This window comes from Melanostigma gelatinosum (genome assembly GCF_949748355.1).
Source record: "Melanostigma gelatinosum genome assembly, chromosome: 16".
NCBI lineage: Eukaryota > Metazoa > Chordata > Actinopteri > Perciformes > Zoarcidae > Melanostigma > Melanostigma gelatinosum.
In genome coordinates, this window is record NC_136649.1 from 21,851,618 (window position 1) to 21,873,861 (window position 22,244).

Sequence of the window (22,244 nt, forward strand, 5' to 3'; positions counted from 1 at the left end):
TGTCCAAAAGAAACCGTATCCAACGGGTTCTGGGTGAACCAGGCCTGGGCCCAGTCGTGAGCACGGCCCTGCAACAACCCGGTCAGATAGGCAATCCTCGAGCTGTCCGATGCAAACGTGCGGGGCCGTTGGTTGAACACAAACGTCGTCTGGAGCAGGAAACCTCTATATGCCCTCATGTCTCCGCGGAAAGGTTCAGGAGATGGACCAGATGACTCACGGACCAGTTGCACGTCCCCCGCCGTTGAATCCAGGGGGGAGGGATGGGGCTGTGCGAGTCCCTGCACCATGCTGCCGATCTCAGCCACCTGAGATCCGATGGCTTGCTGGGATCCCCGCATATCATGGAGCAGATGGTGTTGCTGTCCCAGAAGAACTCCTTGGTTTGTGATCGCCACCAGCAGGGGATCTGCAGGTGGAGATCCTGCTGCGGCTGCTGGGTCCATTGTTAGGGTCAGTCCGTTCTGTTATGATGTGGGGTGTTTCACGGACCCAAATGCAGACTCAGACAGCAAAGTTCTATTTCAAAACCAAGGTTTGTTTATTTCTCTCAGTCAAGGGAAAAAACAGGAAATGGACAAAGTCAATAGGAGGCGTCTCCACGCCTCCGCCCGGTTCCAAGCCGGAAAGTGGCTAATCCTGCGGAGCGGCAGACGAAGACGACAGGAAAACTGTCAACGTCAATACGGAGGCTCGTCCTCGCGCTCCGCTCCGATCTTAGCCGGGAAGTGGCCAGTCCGCGTCCGCGGCTGGCAGACAGGCTGGATCGTCTGTGTGACACCCGAGGCTCGACACAGGAACGCTTCCTCGTACAGGTGAAAACCCGAGGTTCGACACTGTACGGCAGGCAGGTCGAAAAAAACCAGAGGCAACGTTAGTTTCAGATCTTCAGAGAGTAACAAATGGACGACTCACGGGTCTCACCAGGTAGGTAAACAGACGGACTGACAACTGGGTTGAGAGTGACAGGAGTATTTATGTCAGCTGGAGGCGATCACCGGAGATGAGGCACAGCTGTGCCTACGGAGAGAGGCGCGGCAGTGGGCGGGACTCTTAGGAGGACACTACTGAGGGAAACACAGCAGAGATCGACATAAATCCTCACAGATTCATAATCTAAAGTATACAAATGTAAATGTAGTTGTCTCTGAGTGAGGGAAAGAAGAAACGGATGAAACTGAAGCTAAAAACTGAACTTTTCTCTCAGTTTTATTGTTCTTATTTTTACATAATTGAGGCAAATTGAGGTCACTTAAGCCACCACAAATCCTCCTCCTGTGGTCCACAAATATTCTCAGCAAATACGCATAAATTAACCCAGTTTTGGTCAAATGTTGAGAGCTGCAGGAGGGGTCTGATACTCTGCGTTTTATGGAACAGTATGCATCATTTTGGGGGTTTTATTGGCATAAACAGAGTGGAATATTCAGAACTATGTTTTCATTCGTGTATAATCACCTGAAACTAAGAGTTGTTTTTGTTTACTGCATAATGTTTTATTACTCGGTAATGAGCCTTTGTGTTTTTATCTGTATTAATATGACAATCTAATAGAAATATGATATAGTTATATTTAAAAAAAATCAAAGACATTTTAACATAATGGGGAAAAAAACAAGAAGACGTGATGTTGGAGATCTCTGCACATGGAATGAAGTGCGGCCATGGCCATGTGTGTGTGTGTGTGTGTGTGTGTGTGTGTGTGTGTGTGTGTGTAGCAGGTGTGAGGCCAGACCTTGACACGGGGGTTTCTTCCTGTCCATCTGGATGTGGACAGTAGGAGACTCTCTGGGTCTCCAACACTGAGCTCAGTGTGTCTGTGACAGTCGCAGCAGCTGAGAGGGGAAACTCCCACTTTACGGCGGCACCCGAACACACCGTCCAGACGTTTACTGTCACTCTGTGCTCATTTAAATTAATTAAGAGTCGTATTCACAGTCGGCTTTTCTACCTTCTTTCAAAGAGGTCTTAGTCCTGAAAGATATATTATACCTTCGGGTGAACCCCTGAAGTCTTCCTGCTAGTGTGGACTAAAAACAGATAAAAAGATAATTAATTAACCAGAGATACATCAGCACCTGCAGGTTTTAAAAGGACAGGAGTGTCTTCTCTGTCATGATGTTTTTCGTTGAAGTGGAACTGTGTTACAGAAGTGTTCTCATGCTGCATCTGTCATGAGTTAGTCTCTCTCTGTGGAAGTGAACAGCAGCTGAACATAAAGAAAGTGGGTCAAGAGATTGTCGTGTTGTGTGTGTTTTTAGGAAGACAACACTGCATGTTTCATGTTATAAAGTAGGGTGTTAGTTGAGTGGTTTGGGGATGTTATGGCCTCTTTCTCAGGCAGTGTTTTAAGATGAATGTTACTGTGTTGGTCAGTTCAAACAGCCCGATGCTTGGCTTTCCAAGGTGTCGGTCCATCGGTTATTGTACCATATTTATTTTATTTGATTGGTTTATTTGGCAGGGACATGACACATTTATAAAACATTCCTGTAAATGCGCCAGAATTAGCCAAAAAGGCGATTTTTCAACTGTAGTCACTGGAGAGATGTTACAAAGTCAAACAGAATATAAGATTAAAAGTTACAAAGTTCTGCATCATTTACCCCTTGACAAGCATGCAGAAACAATATGAGAAGAGAGAATATTAATATGTTTTACTTTACTCTAAAATATTTACTTATTACTTTTACCAACATGAAAACATGAATATCTAGAGCCAGCGTTCTGGGCTTCAGTAGAAACATTAGAGCTGTCCTCCACCAGAAGAAATTCTTAGTCGACTAACATTTGTACCATTATGTCGACTAATCGATTCGTTTATTTCACCGAAAGATCTGTAAAAGCAGCACTTTAAATAATGTGTTTACCAGCGTTCAGAAGTCATTCAGCATGAAATATTTCACGATTTCACGAAAGAAATCTGAGTTGACAAAGACCAAAACCACCGTTAAGTCGTATGTAGATATAACTGTCTCATTCTAAGCGAACAAAAACAAAACGATTCTTATTTTCAGGTGATTAAACACGAAATAAAAGACACTTATTATATTATATATCGTCGTTATATTGAACCCCTGAACGCTGCACACTGTACCTTTTAAGTAAATGATCTGAGTACTTCTTCCACCACTAAAACAAATACTGGTGCATGTGGAGGGATGGATTAAACCAGCTGCTGTTGTTGCTCATTATTTCGCCGCCACCACACACACACACTTACACACACACTGTTGCTTGGCGATGTGATTGGATGTTTTCGGCTGCAGATTGACGAGGTGCTTCTGTACAGCGTGGGAGATTCAGTTTCTATAAACGTGAAAAGAGAGAGAGAAAAACACACATGGTGGTGTCTGAAATACATAAAACATGTAATAGTACTACACCCTCACACACACACACACATACACCCTCACACACACACACACACACACACACACACACACTCCTACGCCCTCCAGTCCTTCCTTTGGCGTCGGCTCTCTGCAGGATGTGCACTCGTCTCCGTTTGCTTCCATTGATTCACTTCTCTGCTCTCTGAGACGTTACCGTGGAAACGGGAGACAGTGCCCCCCCCACCCCGGTTATTGCTATTCATCCGTGTTGAGAGCAGTACGCCTCGTCTCTCTCTCTCTCTTCATCTCCCCTTCAGCTCGTCTGTTCCTCCTCTTGTTTGTTTACTCTCTGTTTTGTTTTCAATCATTCTGGTTTCGTCACTTCCAGCTTTCATCACTCTTTTCATTCTATTTCGGTCCAGATGTTTTTCTGCCTCCATCATTGAGGCATTGTAAGGCATAAAAATCCCTCTACCTGCCATTTACATTCATCTGTCTCTTCTTCTTTTATATTTTACTCTTCTTTACTTTGTGTTCAGATGTTTGAGATATTTTTTCAAATCTCTTTTCATTTTCATGCAAAATCAAATTTTTATTGTTTTTGCTCAACTGCCTTGTACCAAAGTCTAAAAAGTTTTTTTCCGACATATTGGCAGTTCACTAAACCTTCCATGAAAAACAAACGTAGCTTATCAACCGTAGCCGGACACAGCGTTAGCATGGTCAGCTAACTAGCTTACTCTTCTCCTTTGTCTGGGCGATAAAACGTTAACTAGCAGCTCCGTCCTGCTCTGTATTTATCTGGTGAAGCTCCAGGAACACGAGTTAGTCCTCATCCTCAAATGTGTTTGTGAAACAAATTGTTTCACTAATCTAACCTGAGACATCTGAACAACAACGTGGCTACGGCCGTATTCCAACATGGCGTGAGCAGTCAGCACCTGGACCGGCGTGTTGTAGACGCAGCCTTTATCGCAAGCTGTCGGCCCGGCCAGCTTTGGGGTCGTTTTTTTGCGTTCTGGTGTGGACGGAAAATATTTTGTAAAAAACGATTGTCCAATCAGAGCTCAGCAGCCGAAGCTATTCAGCCAGTCGTGTGGATAGAATTTATATTTATTTTTTTTGGAGACAGGGCCTTGGTTGAGGACTTTATTTGTCTCAGTAAAGGAAAAACTGACTAACAATAATTTCAGAAGAAAAAAATGTTTGTTTAAAATTTTTGCTTGAAAAAAAAAAAAAAACACCTGTGTGCTCTTGAGCAAGGCACCGAGGGTAACTCAAATACTAAAGTGTCACTCGTTCTGTCTGTGTGCATCACATGTACCATGCGTACTGTGTGTGTGTGTGTGTGTGTGTGTGTGTGTGTGTATCCAGACTGCCTGTTTGTGTGGTCTGATCAGTGTGTCATTGTGTGTCCCCTCTCCCTCCTCCTGCCAGTCCCCCCAGAGGCCATCGGCTTCCTGTCGGCGGTGGGCGTCTTCATCGTGGCTCTGGCCGTCCTCTTCCTCTTCATCAACAAGAAGCTGTGTTTCTCACGCGTCGGCGGCATGCCGTGTCTGGAGCACCGTCACACCCACCGGAAGAAAACACGCCAGGGAATCCGCCAGGGGCTCGGTGAGTGAATAAATATTCAAATACATGAATAAATATTCATGTATTTGAATGCAGTTTTGGAAACGTAAGGTACTTCCACCTCACAGAAAAGTGCGTTTATTTTTAATATTATTTACATGCATACTCTTGCTTTCCTACAGAGCAGGAGTAAGTGTTCATGCCATTTATTAGTTTTTTAACAGTGACATTGTTAAATATTAACCATGTCTTGTTGCTCATGAATATATCTGCAGCATTGAGCTGCAGGTCTTCTCTCTTTCTCTTCTTCTCTCTTTTACCTGAAGACCAACAGCATATTTTGACATTTAGTCGAACAGATGTAGTCACAAGTCTTTGAGGATTTTTTTCTTTTGCAGGACTTTGTATGGATTTTTATGAAGGACGAGTTTGGTTGTGAACTAGTTTTTAACAAAAAGTTGAAGAAGTGACCATATCTGGACTGAGGAGGAGTGACGTAGAGACGCCGAATACGTCTGTAGTAGAGACCTGTCAATCACAGTAGCCCCGCCCCTAAGGCATCCCCTGCTTCATGGTCTGTTTGACTCTAAATGGACCATAATGTACTAAATGAACATCATGCTGTGTTGAAGAAGACTTGAAACTAGAGATTGAGACATAAACTCATGTTTACAATGTTTCCTGAGGTAATAAATCAAGAGAGAAGTAGAGTCATTTTCTATAGACTTCTATACAAACAGAGGAGTGTTCATATTTTCTTAGCACTTGAACTCAAACAAAACAACGCCGCAGTGGCCGTTGTTTCAGCGTTTACTTTCATTTGGCCTCAGAAACAAGTGTTGTTGTTTTTTGCAAAGCTTGCCCTGATATGTTGCTCTCTCTCATAAAGACAGACAATAACACTTATTTCCTAAAATATTTCTCGTCAAGGTTCAACCTTTTATGTAACCTGAAACATCTCGGAGAGTGCGTGGCTCCTTTATGCGTAACGACTCCATTAAAACTCTTCAGTAACCGAAAGAGAACGTGGGTGAGTTTGTGTTTGTGCAGCGGTTTCTGTGGGCGAGTGTGTTTGTATTTATGAGAGAAAGAGTCGAGTGAGTCAGCGGCCACGAAGCTCTGCAGCAGCTCACAATGAAAAATATGAACATTATAATAACCTTGAAGAAGAATTCAGCAAAACAAAAGAAGTCCAGGAAGAACAAGAGAGAAAAGGACAGTCAGTTTCTTTCCGTCAGCCAGTAAAACTCTTTTCTTTCCTCCCACTTGTCAAACACTTTGAACACCCAGAGCAAAGGTTAAAAAGGTGAACAAAAGAAGTTAACAGTGTTTTTACATGTTGGATTAAAGCAACCAACTGCCCCCAAAATCCCTGAACTCACTGTGTATTAATAGGTTTTTTTGTGACATTAAATCACACAACAAGCTCCTGTTTTGTTACCTAATCTTGTTTGGTAAAACAAAAAACGTGTAAAAAATGCTAACGCTTTATTTTACCACTTTAATTATCCCTTCACTAAGCCCCGCCCCCGCTGCAACTCCGTCAAGGTGTTAGAGCTAATGCCGTCCCGTCGTGGAAGCATAGCACCCACCCTCCGGTTTCTCCTCAGGTAAACACTGTTATCCCTCTCAGGACGTTTGTACTGTTAGCGATGTTAGCATAGTTAGCTACGATGCTGCCATGTTGAGAGCCATTAAGAGGCAATCGAAACGCTCTCAATCTCGTATCTTCGCACCTTTAATGCTGTAAAAATTTTAAGTGGAGTCTCAATTCAGTGTTGAACTGCACAAAAGATGACAGGAAAGCTTTTAAAATATTGTGATAACGTCATTATAGTGAGAGCTTCCTCCATGTGGGCTGAGAGTCATTTTAACTCAAAGTTTGGAAGCTTCTTTTTTTTTTTACTGAAATAAAAACGGTTTTTGGTGCTTCATAATTCGAGCAAAAATGAAGAAAAGAAAAGTAACCAGCAGGATGTTTGAATCCAGGACTGTGAGTCAAACAGAGCAAACACTGGTTTGTTGATTCTCACCTGCAGCAGGTGGAGTCTCTGGTATTTCCAGTTGGTTTCCTGAACAAACAGCACATCCTGTTTGGACTCCAGCGGGCGAGGTAAGGGAGGCTGTTAAGTTGCTTTATGTTTTTGTCAAATTATATTTAAAAATGTAGCTTAAACCTGGAAACTGTAGGCCTGATTGAAATAGCTTCACTCTCACATGTATTCAAGTACTGCGTCTAAGTACAAATTCAAGTTGTGACTTGTACTTTACTCAGGTATTTCCATTCTTGTGCATCTTTATACTTCTGCTCTACTACATCTAAGAGGTAAATATGGTACTTTTTACTTCACTCGACCACTTTACTTCTCAGATGACAGTTCAAATTAAACATGCACATTAATGCAGCAGTGGATATTAATCCAGAAACATCAGATATAATGGTTACATTTTGCTGATCAAGTACATGTAATAATAATATTAACTTTATGTATATAGCTTCTTTAAAAACGGAAAGTTTACAAAGTGCTTTCACAGACAAAACAAAGAAAAAGCAACGCAATATAACAACAAACACAAGACAAACTAAGAAAAAACAAACAAATTTAAAAGAAATATGAAAATGCAACAAGAGAAAAAAATGTATGAATAAAACCGTGTGTGTGTGTGTGTGTGTGTGTGTGTGTGTGTGTGTGTGTGTGTGTGTGTGTGTGTGTGTGTGTGTGTGTGTGTGTGTGTGTGTGTGTGTGTGTGTGTAAATTACCATATCTGGACTGAGGAGGAGTGACGTAGAGACGCGTATACATCTCTGGTAGAGAGACCTGTCAATCACCGTGTAGCCCCGCCCCTAAAGTATCCCCTGCTTTATGGTCTGTGTGACTCTAAATGGACCATAATGTACTAAATGAACATCATGCTGTATTGAAGAAGACTTGAAACTAGAGATTGGGACCATAAAAAAAGTTTAAGAACTCGTCCTCTGACTTTGACCAGAGAAAATAAACTAAAGGTTTTAAAACTTTGTTTCAGGACAAAAATACTTTGAAAACTAACCTGTTTGGTTTGGTTGAAACAAACTAAACTCTGGTTTCCTCCTCACCTCTACTCTCTTCCTTGTTTCCTCTGCTTTCTTTCCTTTACTCTCACCTCTCCTTTCTTCCTTGTTTCCTCCTCTCCTCTCCTCTTTCTTCCTTGTTTCCTCCTCTCCTCTCCTCTTTCTTCCTTGTTTCCTCCTCTCCTCTCCTCCTCTTTCTTCCTTGTTTCCTCCTCCCCTCTCCTCTCCTCCTCTTTCTTCCTTGTTTCCTCCTCTCCTCTTTCCTTCTTGTTTCCTCTCCTCTCCCAGCTCCTCCTCTTCCTCACCGCCTGTGTTTGTCTCCCTGCAGTGAACAGCTACGGTGACGATGAAGATGACGATGGCGTCAGCTCCTCCGACAGTGAAGAAGAGGTCCTGAAGCAGTTTGAGATCTCGGTGTCGCGTTCGCAGAGTTTTCGTATTTCAACGGCGGCGGCGAACATCAGCGAGCAGCAGACGCAGACGTCGCTCGGCCGACGCCACAAATTCAACCGAATGTCGGACCAGGAGGAAGGCAGCACCGAGCCGTCGGACTGCGAAGGTTCATCATCTGCACACGTTCTAGTAGAATTATGACCCGCTGTCCATTTACAGATCAACTATCACTGTAATGCTGTAAATCAACCATGCACATTGATTTGTCCGGTATTCAAAATACCTGTACCTAAATTAAATTATAAATAAAAAATATGAAATACATATTATAAATAAAAAATATGAAATACATATTAAAAATAAATATTCAATTAAACTATAAATATAAAATATATATAAAATATAAAGTATATATTAAATATTAAATATATATTAAATATTAAATATATATTAAATATTAGATTCAATTATGAATATGAAATATTAAAATAAATATTAAATGATATGCAATAAATATATAATGTATTTGTTGTTGTCGTCATATTTTTTAGTTGTTGTCAACTCCTCTTCAGAAACAGTAAAAGCACGAACAACAAAAACAAAGAAAATAAATGACATAACAGTAAAAAGACAATAACATAACTATCACAGGTTAGTATGGGCTGATGTGATCTCTGTTTGTTTTGAAGTATTTTGTGTATTTGTGTGGAGCAGAAATCAACTGTTTCTTTTTTTCCAAAAGGAATCAAAACAAATTAAATTGTTTGCCTCAAAGTTTTTGCTCCCACTCATCAGAGGACTTTTGTTGAAGTTAAATTTGAAACGAGGTTTAATTCACAATAAACGACCGCGTCTCCAGTGTAGAATTAAGAAAGGTAGAAGGAGGACACCTGATGATCCTCAGAACAATCTTTAAAGTGAATGTTTCACGCCTGGTTTTCTTCTCTCAGCTGCAGAGAAACCAACTGATCCACCACTAATCCGTCCCAGTGTCAATGAGCCAAAAGGCCCCAAAATAACGTATTTACTGCAGATTAGAGGCTGTAAAGAGCTCAGTGAGATCCACCGCTGCAGCTTTAATTAGGACACTCGTTGGTCCTCAGCTGGTTTGTGAAGGAAACAAACAGGAAACTTATATTCTCATCTCGCTTTTGTTCAATAAGCTTTTTTTGTTGTTTGATCAATTTCAGGTAATTATGAAAAACTGGAAAAAACTAACAGACGACAAGATTTAAAAACATTTGTATTTTTTACTGTTTATCTAATTTTTTGGGCGTCGTACTCGATTTGTTTGTGTTTTGGTATTTATAAAAAGATCATTTGTTGAATGTCATCAAATAATCATCATTTTCTGCACTTAAGTATGAAACATAGATTGCCAAAATGTTAAGTAATGTGGTTCCTAAAATGTTCTTCCTAAATAATTGTGATTAATGATAATCTCAACATCCAACAAAACATAATCTGGATTATTATTTAAACCGGAATCAGGCAGCGTGTCGCAATCTGATGGTTTATGTTTTCTTACGCTGACATTTCCTCCTCTCCTTTCTTCCTTGTTTCCTCTTCTCATTTCCTTTCTTTTTCTTCTCTTCTCTCCTCTCTTCCTTGTATGCTCGTTGTAAAAAAGGTTCATTTTAACTCCGCTTTGTTTTTCATATTTCTTAAACTACACGAAAATAATCATCAGTTGCAGCAGTTTGAACTCCACCATCACTTTTCACTTTATTGAGACTTTATTCATTTGGTTTCTTTCCCGAGAGCTTCTCCTCAGAGCTAGTAGCTAGCAGCTAACTTGCTAACCAAATAGCATCACGCTAATTATCGTCCCAGTTGTTTTAAAACGAGCAGCTGGTTGTTGGTGACATTGTTCGGTTGGGGTCACTCTGTCTCAACTGGTATTTAAATCCCGTCTTCAACACACACACACACACACACACACACACTGATGACTCACCTCAGCCCGTTGCCATGGTTGACGCCCCGTGCAGCCGTTGATGTAACAGTCAGACCGACCTTAATGATGGTGAATTGGAGATAACTGCTATTGATTGGTCCGAGGTACGGCCTGTTCTCTGAGTGTCTCTGTCTCGGGAAAAGGCCACGGTGTGACGGATTACACAACATCGCCTCCGCGAACCCACAACACGAGGTTCATGGAGCTTGTGAGACCCAAAATATTTTTTTGTAGGTTATAGTTGAACGACGTTCACATTAATCAAACTGATTCTAATTTTAGTTATTTCTACATTTTATTTGATTTAATTCTGCAGTTAATTACTTGCAAGTGTGGAAACCTAATTAGATTAACTAAACTTATTAGACATGAAAACAGGGCGTATAATTGCAACCCTTCTCAAAACGACTGTCCTCACACCCACAGATGTAAAGCCGACCGCCAGAGGAGCCTAATGCTGACTTTCCTCCCATGTTGCCTTCTTCCTGCAGAAATGGAGGCTCAGAGCCAGCAGCGGGGTTTCAAGGACCCGCTCTCCGCCGCCTTGGAGGAGAGCGAGACGGCGTCGGCGGTCTCTCTGGACAAAACCGCCGATCTCGAGGCATCGGGTACCGGGGAGAGTCCCGCCCCGAGTACAAACCGGCAGGCCGCAGACGGCAGCGAGGAGATGGAGACGGCCGTGGACGTCATGGACTGCTCCTCCGCCTGGAGCCCTGAGGTACTGCAGGCACTTTGACACTCCAACTGTTTTGTGCTTTAGACGATGAATGGATCAAAGTTTAGAGTGTAGAGAGCAAAGACTGTATATAAGAAGTGGACGTAGTCATCGTGACGTCACTCATTGGTTTGTGAACTTGAGTTCAGCCGTCTCCATCTTGTTTTTTGCAACAAATTAAAGGAAGTGACCATATTTGGACTGAGGAGGAGTGACGTAGAGATGCCATATACGTCTCTGGTAGAGCCTGTCAATCACCGTGTAGCCCCGCCCTAAAGCATCCCCTGCTTCATGGTCTGTTTGACTCTAAATGGACCATAATGTACTAAATGAACATCATGCTGTATTGAAGAAGACTTGAAACTAGAGATTGAGACATAAACTCATGTTTACAATGTTTACTGAGGTAATAAATCACTCTGCCATGTTATCCTCTCAGGTTCATTTTGGAAGAAACAAACCAAACACGGCTCACTGAGGCCTCGAGGTTTCGTATAAATAGTTGATATTTCCTCTCGCTCTGCGCGCCGCGTTGGCTAACAAACAGAAGCTCATGAATACAAATCACTGTGTGTGTGTGTGTGCGTGTGCGTGTGCGTGTGTGTGTGTGAGTGTGTGTGTGTGTGTGCGTGTGCGTGCATAAATACACGCATACATCTTAACGTGTATTTCTGTGTGTGTTGGTTCATATAGGAGAGTGGGAATGTAGAATCTAACAACCTCTCAGTCACCGAATCACACTTTGAATTTGGGAGCAATCTGTGCAGCAAACACCTCCCACACACACACAGACACACACACACACACGATTGCAAACGCTGCTAACGTTGGCAGTCAGTAAAAAAAACGCATACTCAGCCAATTTATTGGTGTCGTTACTGATATTTTTTTCAAAGTTAAAACACAACGACATACAAAACTCAATGTGCTGGAGGGGTATTCCACAGAAACATCATCAGTATACTTTGAATCGTTGGGTGAACTGACATCTTTATTAAAAAATAAATCCATAAATCAAATACTGCAAGTACACTTCATGTTAAATACTTAACTTCTTAAATCACAATATCTGTAACATCTAACATACTACTACCAGTACCACTACAAGCAGTACTATTTAAGTACTGGAAGTAGTAGCTCTACTCTAAAGATCAGCTGCAGAATCACATGTAATACTCCATCTGTAATACTTAAACGTGGCTTCAGACTGTGGTATTTCTTCCATCACTGTTTACGACACAGTGGTGCCTCATACTTCTTCTACAGCCTGCAGAGGAAGAAGTAGTAAACATGAACTGACCTCCTGACCTCCTGACCTGCACGTACAACAGACTCGAGCGGCGGCGCCGTGATTATCTTATCTCTCTCTGAGGTTGCCATGTCGATGCCGAAACTCAGCACGGCTCTGTCAACACGCGACGCAATCGGTGTTGTGTTTGTCGACTGAACGGGAGGAGGAGGAGGAGGAGGAGGAGGAGGAGGAGGAGGAGGAGGAGGAGGAGGAGGAGGAGGAGGAGGAGGAGGAGGAGGAGGAGGACTGCTCAGTTTGTGTCTCTGAACATTTGAGAAAAGCTTTTGACAAATGGTTTATTTTTACTTTGTCTGTATATATGACAGAGAAAAATAGAAATAAGTATAGAAAATATGTCCATTATATTACAATATACATTGTTCATACAACAATGAAGATATAAAAAATAAATAAGAAGTATGTAAACTACAATATATAACAGTGTAAATAATAATACGGAAAAATGTGATCTATGATTAAGTTTGTTAAAATGCAAGAATTTAAAATCACATTAACAATTTTCAATATTTTTTACAGAATCAAGTGTTTTTTCTTGATTGTGGTGAAGAAATCTGCATTATTTCTGAATTAATGTATTCATGTGTTGAGTCCTTAAGAGAGAAATGTTACTGTTGCACCAGTATGGAGCAACAAAACAAACAAAAATAATGAGCAAAAGAAATACAAAACTTATAAACAATTACAAATACACTCATGAATAAGCTTGACGTGTTTTATTTCCCCTCCTCAGCAAGAGCAGCCTCCCCAGGACGAGGTCTCGTCTCAGTCGGCGACCTCTTCCCTTCGCCCCCCCATCTCCAAATGTGGAGACCTGGTCCTCTCTCTGGAGTACCACCCCGACACGGAGAAGCTGCTGGTCTCGGTGATCGCGGCGCGGGACATCCCCGACAAGGCCCGCAGCGGCATGGACTCCTGGCAGGTGCACATGGTCCTGCTGCCCGCCAAGAAACAGCGCCACAGGACGCTGGTGCAGAAGGGCTCGCTGCCGCAGTTCAACGAGACGTTTCGCTTCTCGCGCGTGGAGCCGTCGGAGCTGCAGATGTCGGCCGTCAGGTTCAGGCTGTACGCGCTCGGGGCGTCCCGGATGTCCCGCGAGAGGATGATGGGCGAGAAGGTGCTGCGTTTAGGCGGGCTGGACCCGGACGGGGGGACGATGGAGACCACGCTGGTCCTGGAGCCTCGCAGCAACCTTAAGGTGAGGTGGTGCATTTTTTTGTGGGTCTTTCCGCTGCAGGTTTGTGTCGATGTCCGCTTCTTCTTCTTCTTCGCTGCTGCTCACTGTGTTTGACTCTGTCAGAGCTTGGACTCCCAGCTGAGTCTGTCCGCTGTGTCTCAGAGCGACAGCGCCTCGTCCACTCAGTCTCTGACCCACGGCGGTGTCCCCGAGCTGCTGGTGGGCCTCACCTACAACGCCACCACGGGACGCATGTCTGTGGAGCTCATCAAGGGAAGCCACTTCAGGAACCTGGCCATCAACAGACCACCAGGTCTGCTATCTTATAACTTAAATCATGATCACACACATAATGGATAGTTTATACCAAAGTCTGTGAATAAAACTACTTAAAATACATTTTATTTGTCCTTGGTCAACAATTAAACCCAGTGTTTGTGCGCAGTGTCAGAAAAAGATCAATATTAGTATTTTACTCTGTGGAGAATTAGATTACAGGATTATTTCAGACTTGAATCCGGACTGAGAGGGGCAGCCTGTCAGACCCTGCTGCAGTGAAATGAGAGGTTTTCTAAAGGGACCCTGGTGCTCGGTGACACGACCAACTTTGGTCCAACAGAATCAACAGAATCAAGACAAGATGAAAGAACGTTTATTTAATCACAGCAATTAGACGCTTTATTCAAATTGAGGATTTTGTTCTCGGTTATATCTTTGTTGTTGTTCGATACGAGTAAGAGGGAAACAAGGGAAAAAGGTTGAGAACCACCAACACCTCTAAACTCTAACACGGAGATATGTGTTTCGAAGTTAATCGATAAAGGTTATTCTTATATGCACAAGTTGGGGAAAAGTATATATTAGATGCTAAGATGACAGAAAGAGCTTCACGTTAGTATATCTCCCGCTTCCTCCCCTCCAGACACCTACGGCCGTCTGACCCTGCTGAACTCGGTCGGTCAGGAGATCTCTCGCTGTAAGACGTCGGTGCGTCGCGGCCAGCCCAACCCCGTCTACAAGGAGACCTTCATCTTCCAGGTGGCGCTGTTCCAGCTGTCGGACGTCACGCTGCTGGTCTCCATCTACAACCGCCGCAGCATGAAGCGCAAGGAGATGGTGGGCTGGATCGCTCTGGGCCAGAACAGCAGCGGCGAGGAGGAGCAGCTCCACTGGCAGGACATGAAGGAGAGCCGAGGACAGCAGGTCTGCCGCTGGCACGTCCTGCTGGAGGCGTAACGCCACCCACATTTAGGGTTTTGTAAGAGGAAAGGGAGTTTATTCTTGTTATGTTGGGGGAATGGTTTTGATCGGCGCACCGGATGCTGCATGTGGCTTCAGAGGGGCGATGGATTGAAGGACTTCTCGGAGCAACACTCCACCGTCATCGCATCTAACAAATTCACCCGCTTCCGGAGGCCGAAACAAGATTTGAAGTCATAAAGAATTGAATAGAAGAAAAGCCTTCAGCGAGGTTCCACGACAAGTATTTAGTTTGTCGTGGTAAAACCTTTATGGATTTGAAGTCTTTGGAGAAGATCCGTCGGCCTCCAAGAGGAGCTGAGAACGTGTCCCACATTTATAGCTTTTTGTTTTCGTGAAAGCAGCTCAGCTGAGAGACGGGGGAGCTGCAGTTTAGTTTTTCGAGTGAAATGCTGTGTTAGAAAGTACACACAAATTAGAGGTGTGTGTGTGTGTGTGTGTGTGACTTGTTATTTCTGAAGCTTGCTGTTCTTTTACTGTTTGGCAAATCAATGAAGAGTTCTGAACAAATGCAGACAGGAAACGCAAAGAAGCAAACGTCCTGAAAATGTAAAACTTTAGAAAAAACAAACAAAACAATTCAACAATAATAATCAATGAGTCAATAATTCAACGTAACATGTATCAGACATCAAATCACTTTATTTTCACCTTCACAGCTCTAATTTGGGCTTCAATGAACAAACTAACTTTCTTCACGTTAACACATAAAACGAACAGCAAGCTCATATTTCCAACAAGTTTTTCTACTTTTAGTAGCTTTGACTGGAGCTTCTCTCGATGAAGTAATATTCTGTGGAAACATGCATTCATTTGCATTTTCTTTTAGCGATTTTTCTAAAGATTTGGTGAAGATTTGCGCTTCATGTGGATGGAAACCTCATCCTGAAAATACTGAAACAAACACGAGAGTAGAAGTGAAGATGTTGTTTTAGTCAAGTGGGAGCAGGAAGACGTCTCATTCATATTCAGCAGCACTCATTCATATTCTCCCCCCGACTCGTGTGCTACAGGAGGCAGGAAGCGACCGGCAGCTGGAGACTCTTAACCAGCGACCTCCTTCACGGAGGCAAAGCTCATCTCAACGACCCGTCGACGCCGAGCTGAAAAGAGGCTTTAAATATCTCGCTGCAGCTGTTGATAACAACATGCGATGAATTACCCTGGAAGTGTGTGTGTTCTTTATTCCCCCCCCCACCACGCTCACTTGCTCTGTGGTAATTGGTAGTTGTATTGCTGTGGAATCGTACAGTGCTGCTGATAATGCAGGGGATTATATTTGTTTGTGTCGACAGATACTGTAGCTCCAAACCCCTCGGGGGGGGGGCTGGTTGGTTTATTTGAGCATTTGTTTTCTTCAGGCAGGTGACAACAAAGCTCTCTTTAGAAAACGAAGAACTGCTCGCTTTGAAAAAACCTGCAAAAAAAAAGATGGTCTGTTATGACTTTTAGAAAGTGAAGCACAACAAAATATATACTCACAAAAGAAACCACCTTTTTTTTTGGTGCCATGAACACAATGTTCACAAAAAGCCCACAAAGGACGTTAAGCATTAACATTAAGCTATTGCTGTATGTACGAGATGGAAGAAGATAAATGCATAAAACTAAGGATGTGAACAACCACGTACAATGTTTATAAGTGAAGACTGTTTCTGAAGATTCAAATGTTGATCATGAACCCGAAACCTCGTGAAGCACATGACTCCAACAAACTTTACCTTTCATAGTTTTAACTGACGTGTTTGTGAAGCAGACGTTTGACAAACAACATGTCACAGATTAACACAAATGACCCACCACATGAGAAGAACCTGTCCGTCACGATGAGAACACAATGATTTACTTATTTTATTCAGAGGAGTAAAGACTGAAAACAAAGGTCTTTAAATTCAAAGATGAATGAGACGTGGACGAGCACAATTCAATGGACGCATTCTATATCTGTTTCATGCAGGAAACGAGCTGTCCTGTGTTTGAACTGGAAATATCTGTGATGATGAAGACTACTTCAGGTATAGATGAAGCATCGGGGGGAGAATAGGAGTACTGCAAAGGCTGGATGGTTTTTATTTTTGTTTAATTTGAATTATGTTTTGTTTATAAACACTTTTCAAAGACCAGAATAATGGGATTTTGAGTTGAACCTACGTTTGGGGAAAAAAAACAGAAGTTTACGACAATTAGCTTCTGTTTCGTTCGCTTGTTTTTCTAAGTGGCTATTTCTTTTTACAGTAAATGGGTATTTAACCGCTGTATGTGCTGCTAAAACAATTGGCCCTCCTTCAGTTACTGTTACAGCAACAGTTTTACCTCTCAAAATTAATAATAAATCATTTGAATGGCAGCTAATTGATATTAGCTCTGTAAATTGTTGGAAACGTCTCTATCTGACTCGTATTACCCGCCAATGCAGCATCTTAAATATGCATTGGCTGCATACGTGATATGCTAATTTAGCTCTAAAGGCTAAAGCTAGCTTAAAGAAACTAACATTGTCAGCTAGTTAGCCATAGCAAGTTACAATACAAGACTACTTCATAGAAATACATGTTTTTACCTCTTTGAACAAAGGTTGGATTTTCTCTTCATTTATCAAACAAAATCATTTATACAACAAACTCCTTTGTGAGTAAACTGTCCTCAAACCACATTAGGAGCAGGATAGATGTTCATGTTAAAAGTGTCGCTAGGTTACTACTGTAGGTATTACGCTAGTTAGCGGGCCTGCTAACGTTAGCGTCTCGCTTTAATCCCTTACAGTTTTCTTCTTGTTTTTAGTTTTGGAAATGAGAGAAAATACTTCAGAGTGCAATGTTTAAATCACCAAAGCTAGTCAGACATAAGCTGCTAAGCTATGATTTGACAATAACTGGTTGGTTAAAGGGTTAAGCTAACGGTCGGTAGTTTAATTTGCCATTCAATTTGATCAGTTAGCTAGCTAGCTAGCTAGCTAGCAGAATACCTAACTTTTTGTGTTTTAAAATTAATAAACTCCAAGGCAGTTTTGCTGTTAAATGAATGAGTCATACAAATGAATTTAAATAATTATTTTGTGAAGTAGCAAAAACACAGACAGCAAATGTCATATTGCAGCACAACAAACTGTTCCAACACAGGTATTGGTAGTGTTTATTGCCAATAAGTCACCTAAACGCTGGTCTAAATTAACGACGATTACATGTTGATACCAGCACTCCTATTCTACAGGCTTCATACATGCGAGTGTGAATAGTGACATGAATTTACTGCACAGATTGTTATATTTTATGCATGTTGAGTTGTTGTACAGAATCTATAATATCTGTTATATATTTTATAAAATAGTAAATGTATAATGTTCTCTTTGTATTGACACGTCTGCATGCTCAGTTTGAGATCGGTTGTATTTACAGATCGATCAGATTGTGCTGCCGATGTGATGCTGTCGTAATACTCTGATGAAGAAGTGCCTGTAACATTTTTGAGATGACACATATCCACCACGAAGAAAAAAACTAAAACAAACGGATGATCCAAATTAGCATGAAGCCTTCTTGTTGTTCCCTGTGAATGTAGGTCTGCATGCATGGAAGGTGGCTGCAGGCCCTGAGGTCAAGGCCTGGACCAGGACTGAGGTTCAGGTCCAAGTCAGACCAGATTCAGTCAGGTTCAAGTCCACAACGGGTCAGAACAAAGACCAAAGTCAAGGGAGACGCCACAGCAAACAAAGAATTAAACTTGTTAAATGTTATTTTTTAATATGCTGTTTAAAGGAATAGTTTTTGGGAAATACGCTGATTTGCTTTCTTGTCACAAGGGCAGAACTGGAGTCAGTGCATCATTATCTTAGCTTAGCATAAAGACTGGAAGCAGGGGGACACAGATCGCCTGACTGTCTAATATTCAAACCTATCAATCCCTCTAAAGTTCACGAATTAACCATTTTTATCTGGTTTGTTTAATAAAGATTTGCCACAATTAACTCCTTGTAAAACCCACACACTGTCATCTTAACAGTTCTGTTTTTGTATGGATTTAAACATACAAGACAAGTTAATAATTAGTGAACTCTAGAGGTGTTAGAAGAGCCAGGCTAGCTGTTTTCCCCCTGCTGCCAGTGTTTATGCTAAGCTAGGCTAATCACCTCCTGGTTCTAGTTCGGTACTCACCACACACAAGTGGGAATAATGTGGACCTTCTCATCTAACTCTCTGCAAGAGAGCAAATCAGCATTTCCTTAAATGTAGACTGTTCTTTTAGATATACATCAAACATATTTTAAAAATAGAATTCAAGAATATTCAGAGGACCATTTACGGTCAGTCTGGGCATTTCTTGGAATTTTTCTTTTAAAACCAGAAATTAAGGATAAGCGGTTATAATCTTCAACCAAAATCAGGACTTTTTAATCCACTGTCAACAAAAACTAAATTATAAATTTAGTTTTTTTTTTATAATACAATTAAATATAATATCTATTTTTTTCTAAATAGAACACAGTCCCATTTTCATTTTCTGAAAATCTTGTTATGGTCTTAGATGTTCATTTGACATCCAAAGTGGAACCTTCCTGTGGAGACTAGACTGTAGACCTGCAGTCCTGGTCTGGTCTGGGTCGTGCATGCTGAGCCGCCGCCGCACCCAGAAAGCACTTTTTGTACCAAGTTTTGTCGTTGCCAATAAAACCCAGAAGACCCTGCTGTGGGATCGTCTGTCCGCCATCTGGTTTCTTGGGTCTCCGTCCTGCTCGGATGTCTTAATTCTGAGAACGAGGCTTTTCTAACTACTACAACAATAACAAGTTCATCCCACTCTGATTGGTAGGAGAGATTTCCAGTTTCACTCAGGAAATCACACACAGTGGATTACAGATTAGGGTTTTTTGGGGGGAAATTTAATCTTTGGCAGCAGATGCTTTGGTTTCAGATTTAGATGTAGTTGCTGTTTATTAGCTGAATAGTATCATGTGTTCAGTTCACCGTTATTCTTTCTCAAAAATAATATTCTTTATTTTTCTCTCTCAAATATTTTAAACATGACACCAGAAGCTGTTTTATGTTCAGGATTTAAACGATCTGTCATTGGGTCACTTTATAATCTACAATTTATTCTCAGAATTTACTGTTCAAGGATGTTTAATAGCCAAGAAATAGTCAAATTTATCCAATGTATATCACTACTTTCCAACAATATTTACAATAAGATTACGAGTATTTCAGCACGATACAATATCAGCTTGGTGGCATTTTGTTTCAATTAAAAATCTCCAAAAATAAGGTTGTTATAGATTGTTATTATTATTATAAAGAATATAACTTCATAACGGTGTTGAAAGTTAAAATCCTTATAGATTCAAGTATAAAATGGATGAAAGTTGCTTTATGTGCTGGTGATGGAATACATTCTCTAGTTTTACTTTTTTTTATGTCAGACATTTCATTATTTTTGTCCTGGACAAAGTCTGATAAATTGTATTTTTTTATATATGTATGAAAGAGCGGATAAAAAAACCTATAACAAACCATAAAATAATTTAAATTTTTACAAGAAGCACTGATTTATTTTTCTATTTGTCATTAACAATATTGGGAAAACTAAAAAAGCCAATGAATTAATTTCATTCAGCTTTAGATTTACAAGTTTGAGAACCGCTGCACTCAACAAACAGAAAAAACATTTGAAATTTCTAACAAAAATAAAGCTTAAAAATGAATAGAAAACAAAACAAACATAACCGGGTATTAAGATAAAAATAACTGTTTAATCACTTTTTGGAAGTGGTGTGAAAAAACTTTATCAGTGTAGTATTTGTGTATTTGTGTGTACAGACACAACTCATGCCTCCACAACTGGTAACAACATTACCACAACTGTGCCTCATGTCAAACAAAACAACAGAAGATATTTGACTTGTGGAGGCGGACATTTGTCTCTGTAGCTCTGTGTCGATAGAAAGCAGCACACACACACACACACACACACACCTATACACACACACTCATGCACACACGTACGCACACACACCTACAATTATACACACACACTCACAGACACACTCACACAAACACACACATCTATATACACACACCTACACTTATACACACTCATGCACACACATGCGCACACACACTTACAATTATACACACACATGCACACACACTTACACTTATACACACACGCGCACTCACGGACACTTGCACACACACTTACACACACACACATGTGCAGGGAAGACGAGGTTGACGCTGGAGCGTCATCGCCTCGCTTACTGTGTCTCCTAGCAACAAGAAACATCTGCCTCCGCGAAGACCAATGAGGGCGCGCGGAGAGCGGAGCGTGTTGTCTCGTGTTGCCGTGAACGGGATATTTTAGGAGGCTGGAGAGTAGCGAGCGTCTCACCCCGGAGGGAGCTGGAGCTGGAGCTGTCTGTCCGTCCGTCCGTCTGTCTGCAGGAGCCGAGGGAGCCTCTGACTTCAGGCCGAGCTGGAGCGTCGCTGAGTCGGTGTGAGGACGGTAGATGTGGCGCCGAGGAGCGGAGGACTTTACCTGCAGGATTTTACTGACCTGCTGCTGCTGAACGGAATTATTTAAAGGTAAGAAGCTTTAACGGACTTTTTTTTGTTGTTGATGGATTTTTTTCTGGTAAAGTGAAGGATTACGTGTTGATCAAATCTTCCTCATAATCCTAATAATATAATATAGTAAAATAATGCATGAACAATGCTCAAAACAGGGCGGGAAAGTTGATATTTGGTGAAAGTAACAGTCTTAAATCAAAGTCCTGTTACTTTACTTAGTTTATGCACATTTTACACCAATCTTAATGAAGATAAATGTGGTTTTAAGGGAGAAAACATGTCGTTCTGTGCACATACACTTTTGCTTTTAGTGGAAGCATTTGCTGTAAAAAGATCGTACAGCAAGTGTTGCATCCACACACACACACACACACACACACACACACTTCCCACGCAGCCTCTCTCTCTCTCTCTCTCATGTTTCCATCATCATGCATCATTCTCCCACAGATTAAATATTCGGGCTGCAGTTGGATGTTGTGTGAGTCACTGCAGCAGTTTCAGGAGAGCCGGTGTGAATGTTTCGCAACGATAAAGCTTCCCACTGTGTTTGTGATTGATTTGTGGCATTTAGAATAACACTCACACACACACACACACACACACACCGCCCTCTTATCTCTCCTCCTTCTCTTTCTTGAATTTCAATGAGCTTTCAAGGACAGCAGATTTTCTGAAACGACAGCTCTATAAATATTATGCAAAGATATGCTAAACATTAAAGAGGGCAAATCAGGATATCGTTCAGCTCTGCATTTACAGTTTGTGAGTCTACTTTTAATGTGGAAATATGTCAGAATAAAATGCAGATGTTCATTTATACATCACTTTACAAATACATTTTCAAAACGTTATTTTGTTCCCTTTTCATTGTTTTTAATACATTTCTATTTATTTTTTCACCTTTATTTTAT

General features: G+C 41.4%; 1 protein-coding gene across 1 annotated transcript; it reads left to right on the top strand.

Annotated features, from left to right (window-relative positions):
• Positions 1-902: 902 nt before the first annotated feature.
• Positions 903-16,299, top strand: syt16 (synaptotagmin XVI; the record flags this gene model as incomplete). The annotated part of the gene is made up of 7 exons (XM_079286829.1): positions 903-927; positions 4,710-4,949; positions 8,288-8,518; positions 10,801-11,027; positions 13,067-13,531; positions 13,634-13,823; positions 14,433-16,299. 7 exons carry the CDS (start codon positions 903-905, stop codon positions 14,744-14,746), a joined length of 1,692 nt encoding a protein of 563 aa, XP_079142955.1. The 3' UTR covers positions 14,747-16,299.
• Positions 16,300-22,244: the final 5,945 nt, after the last annotated feature.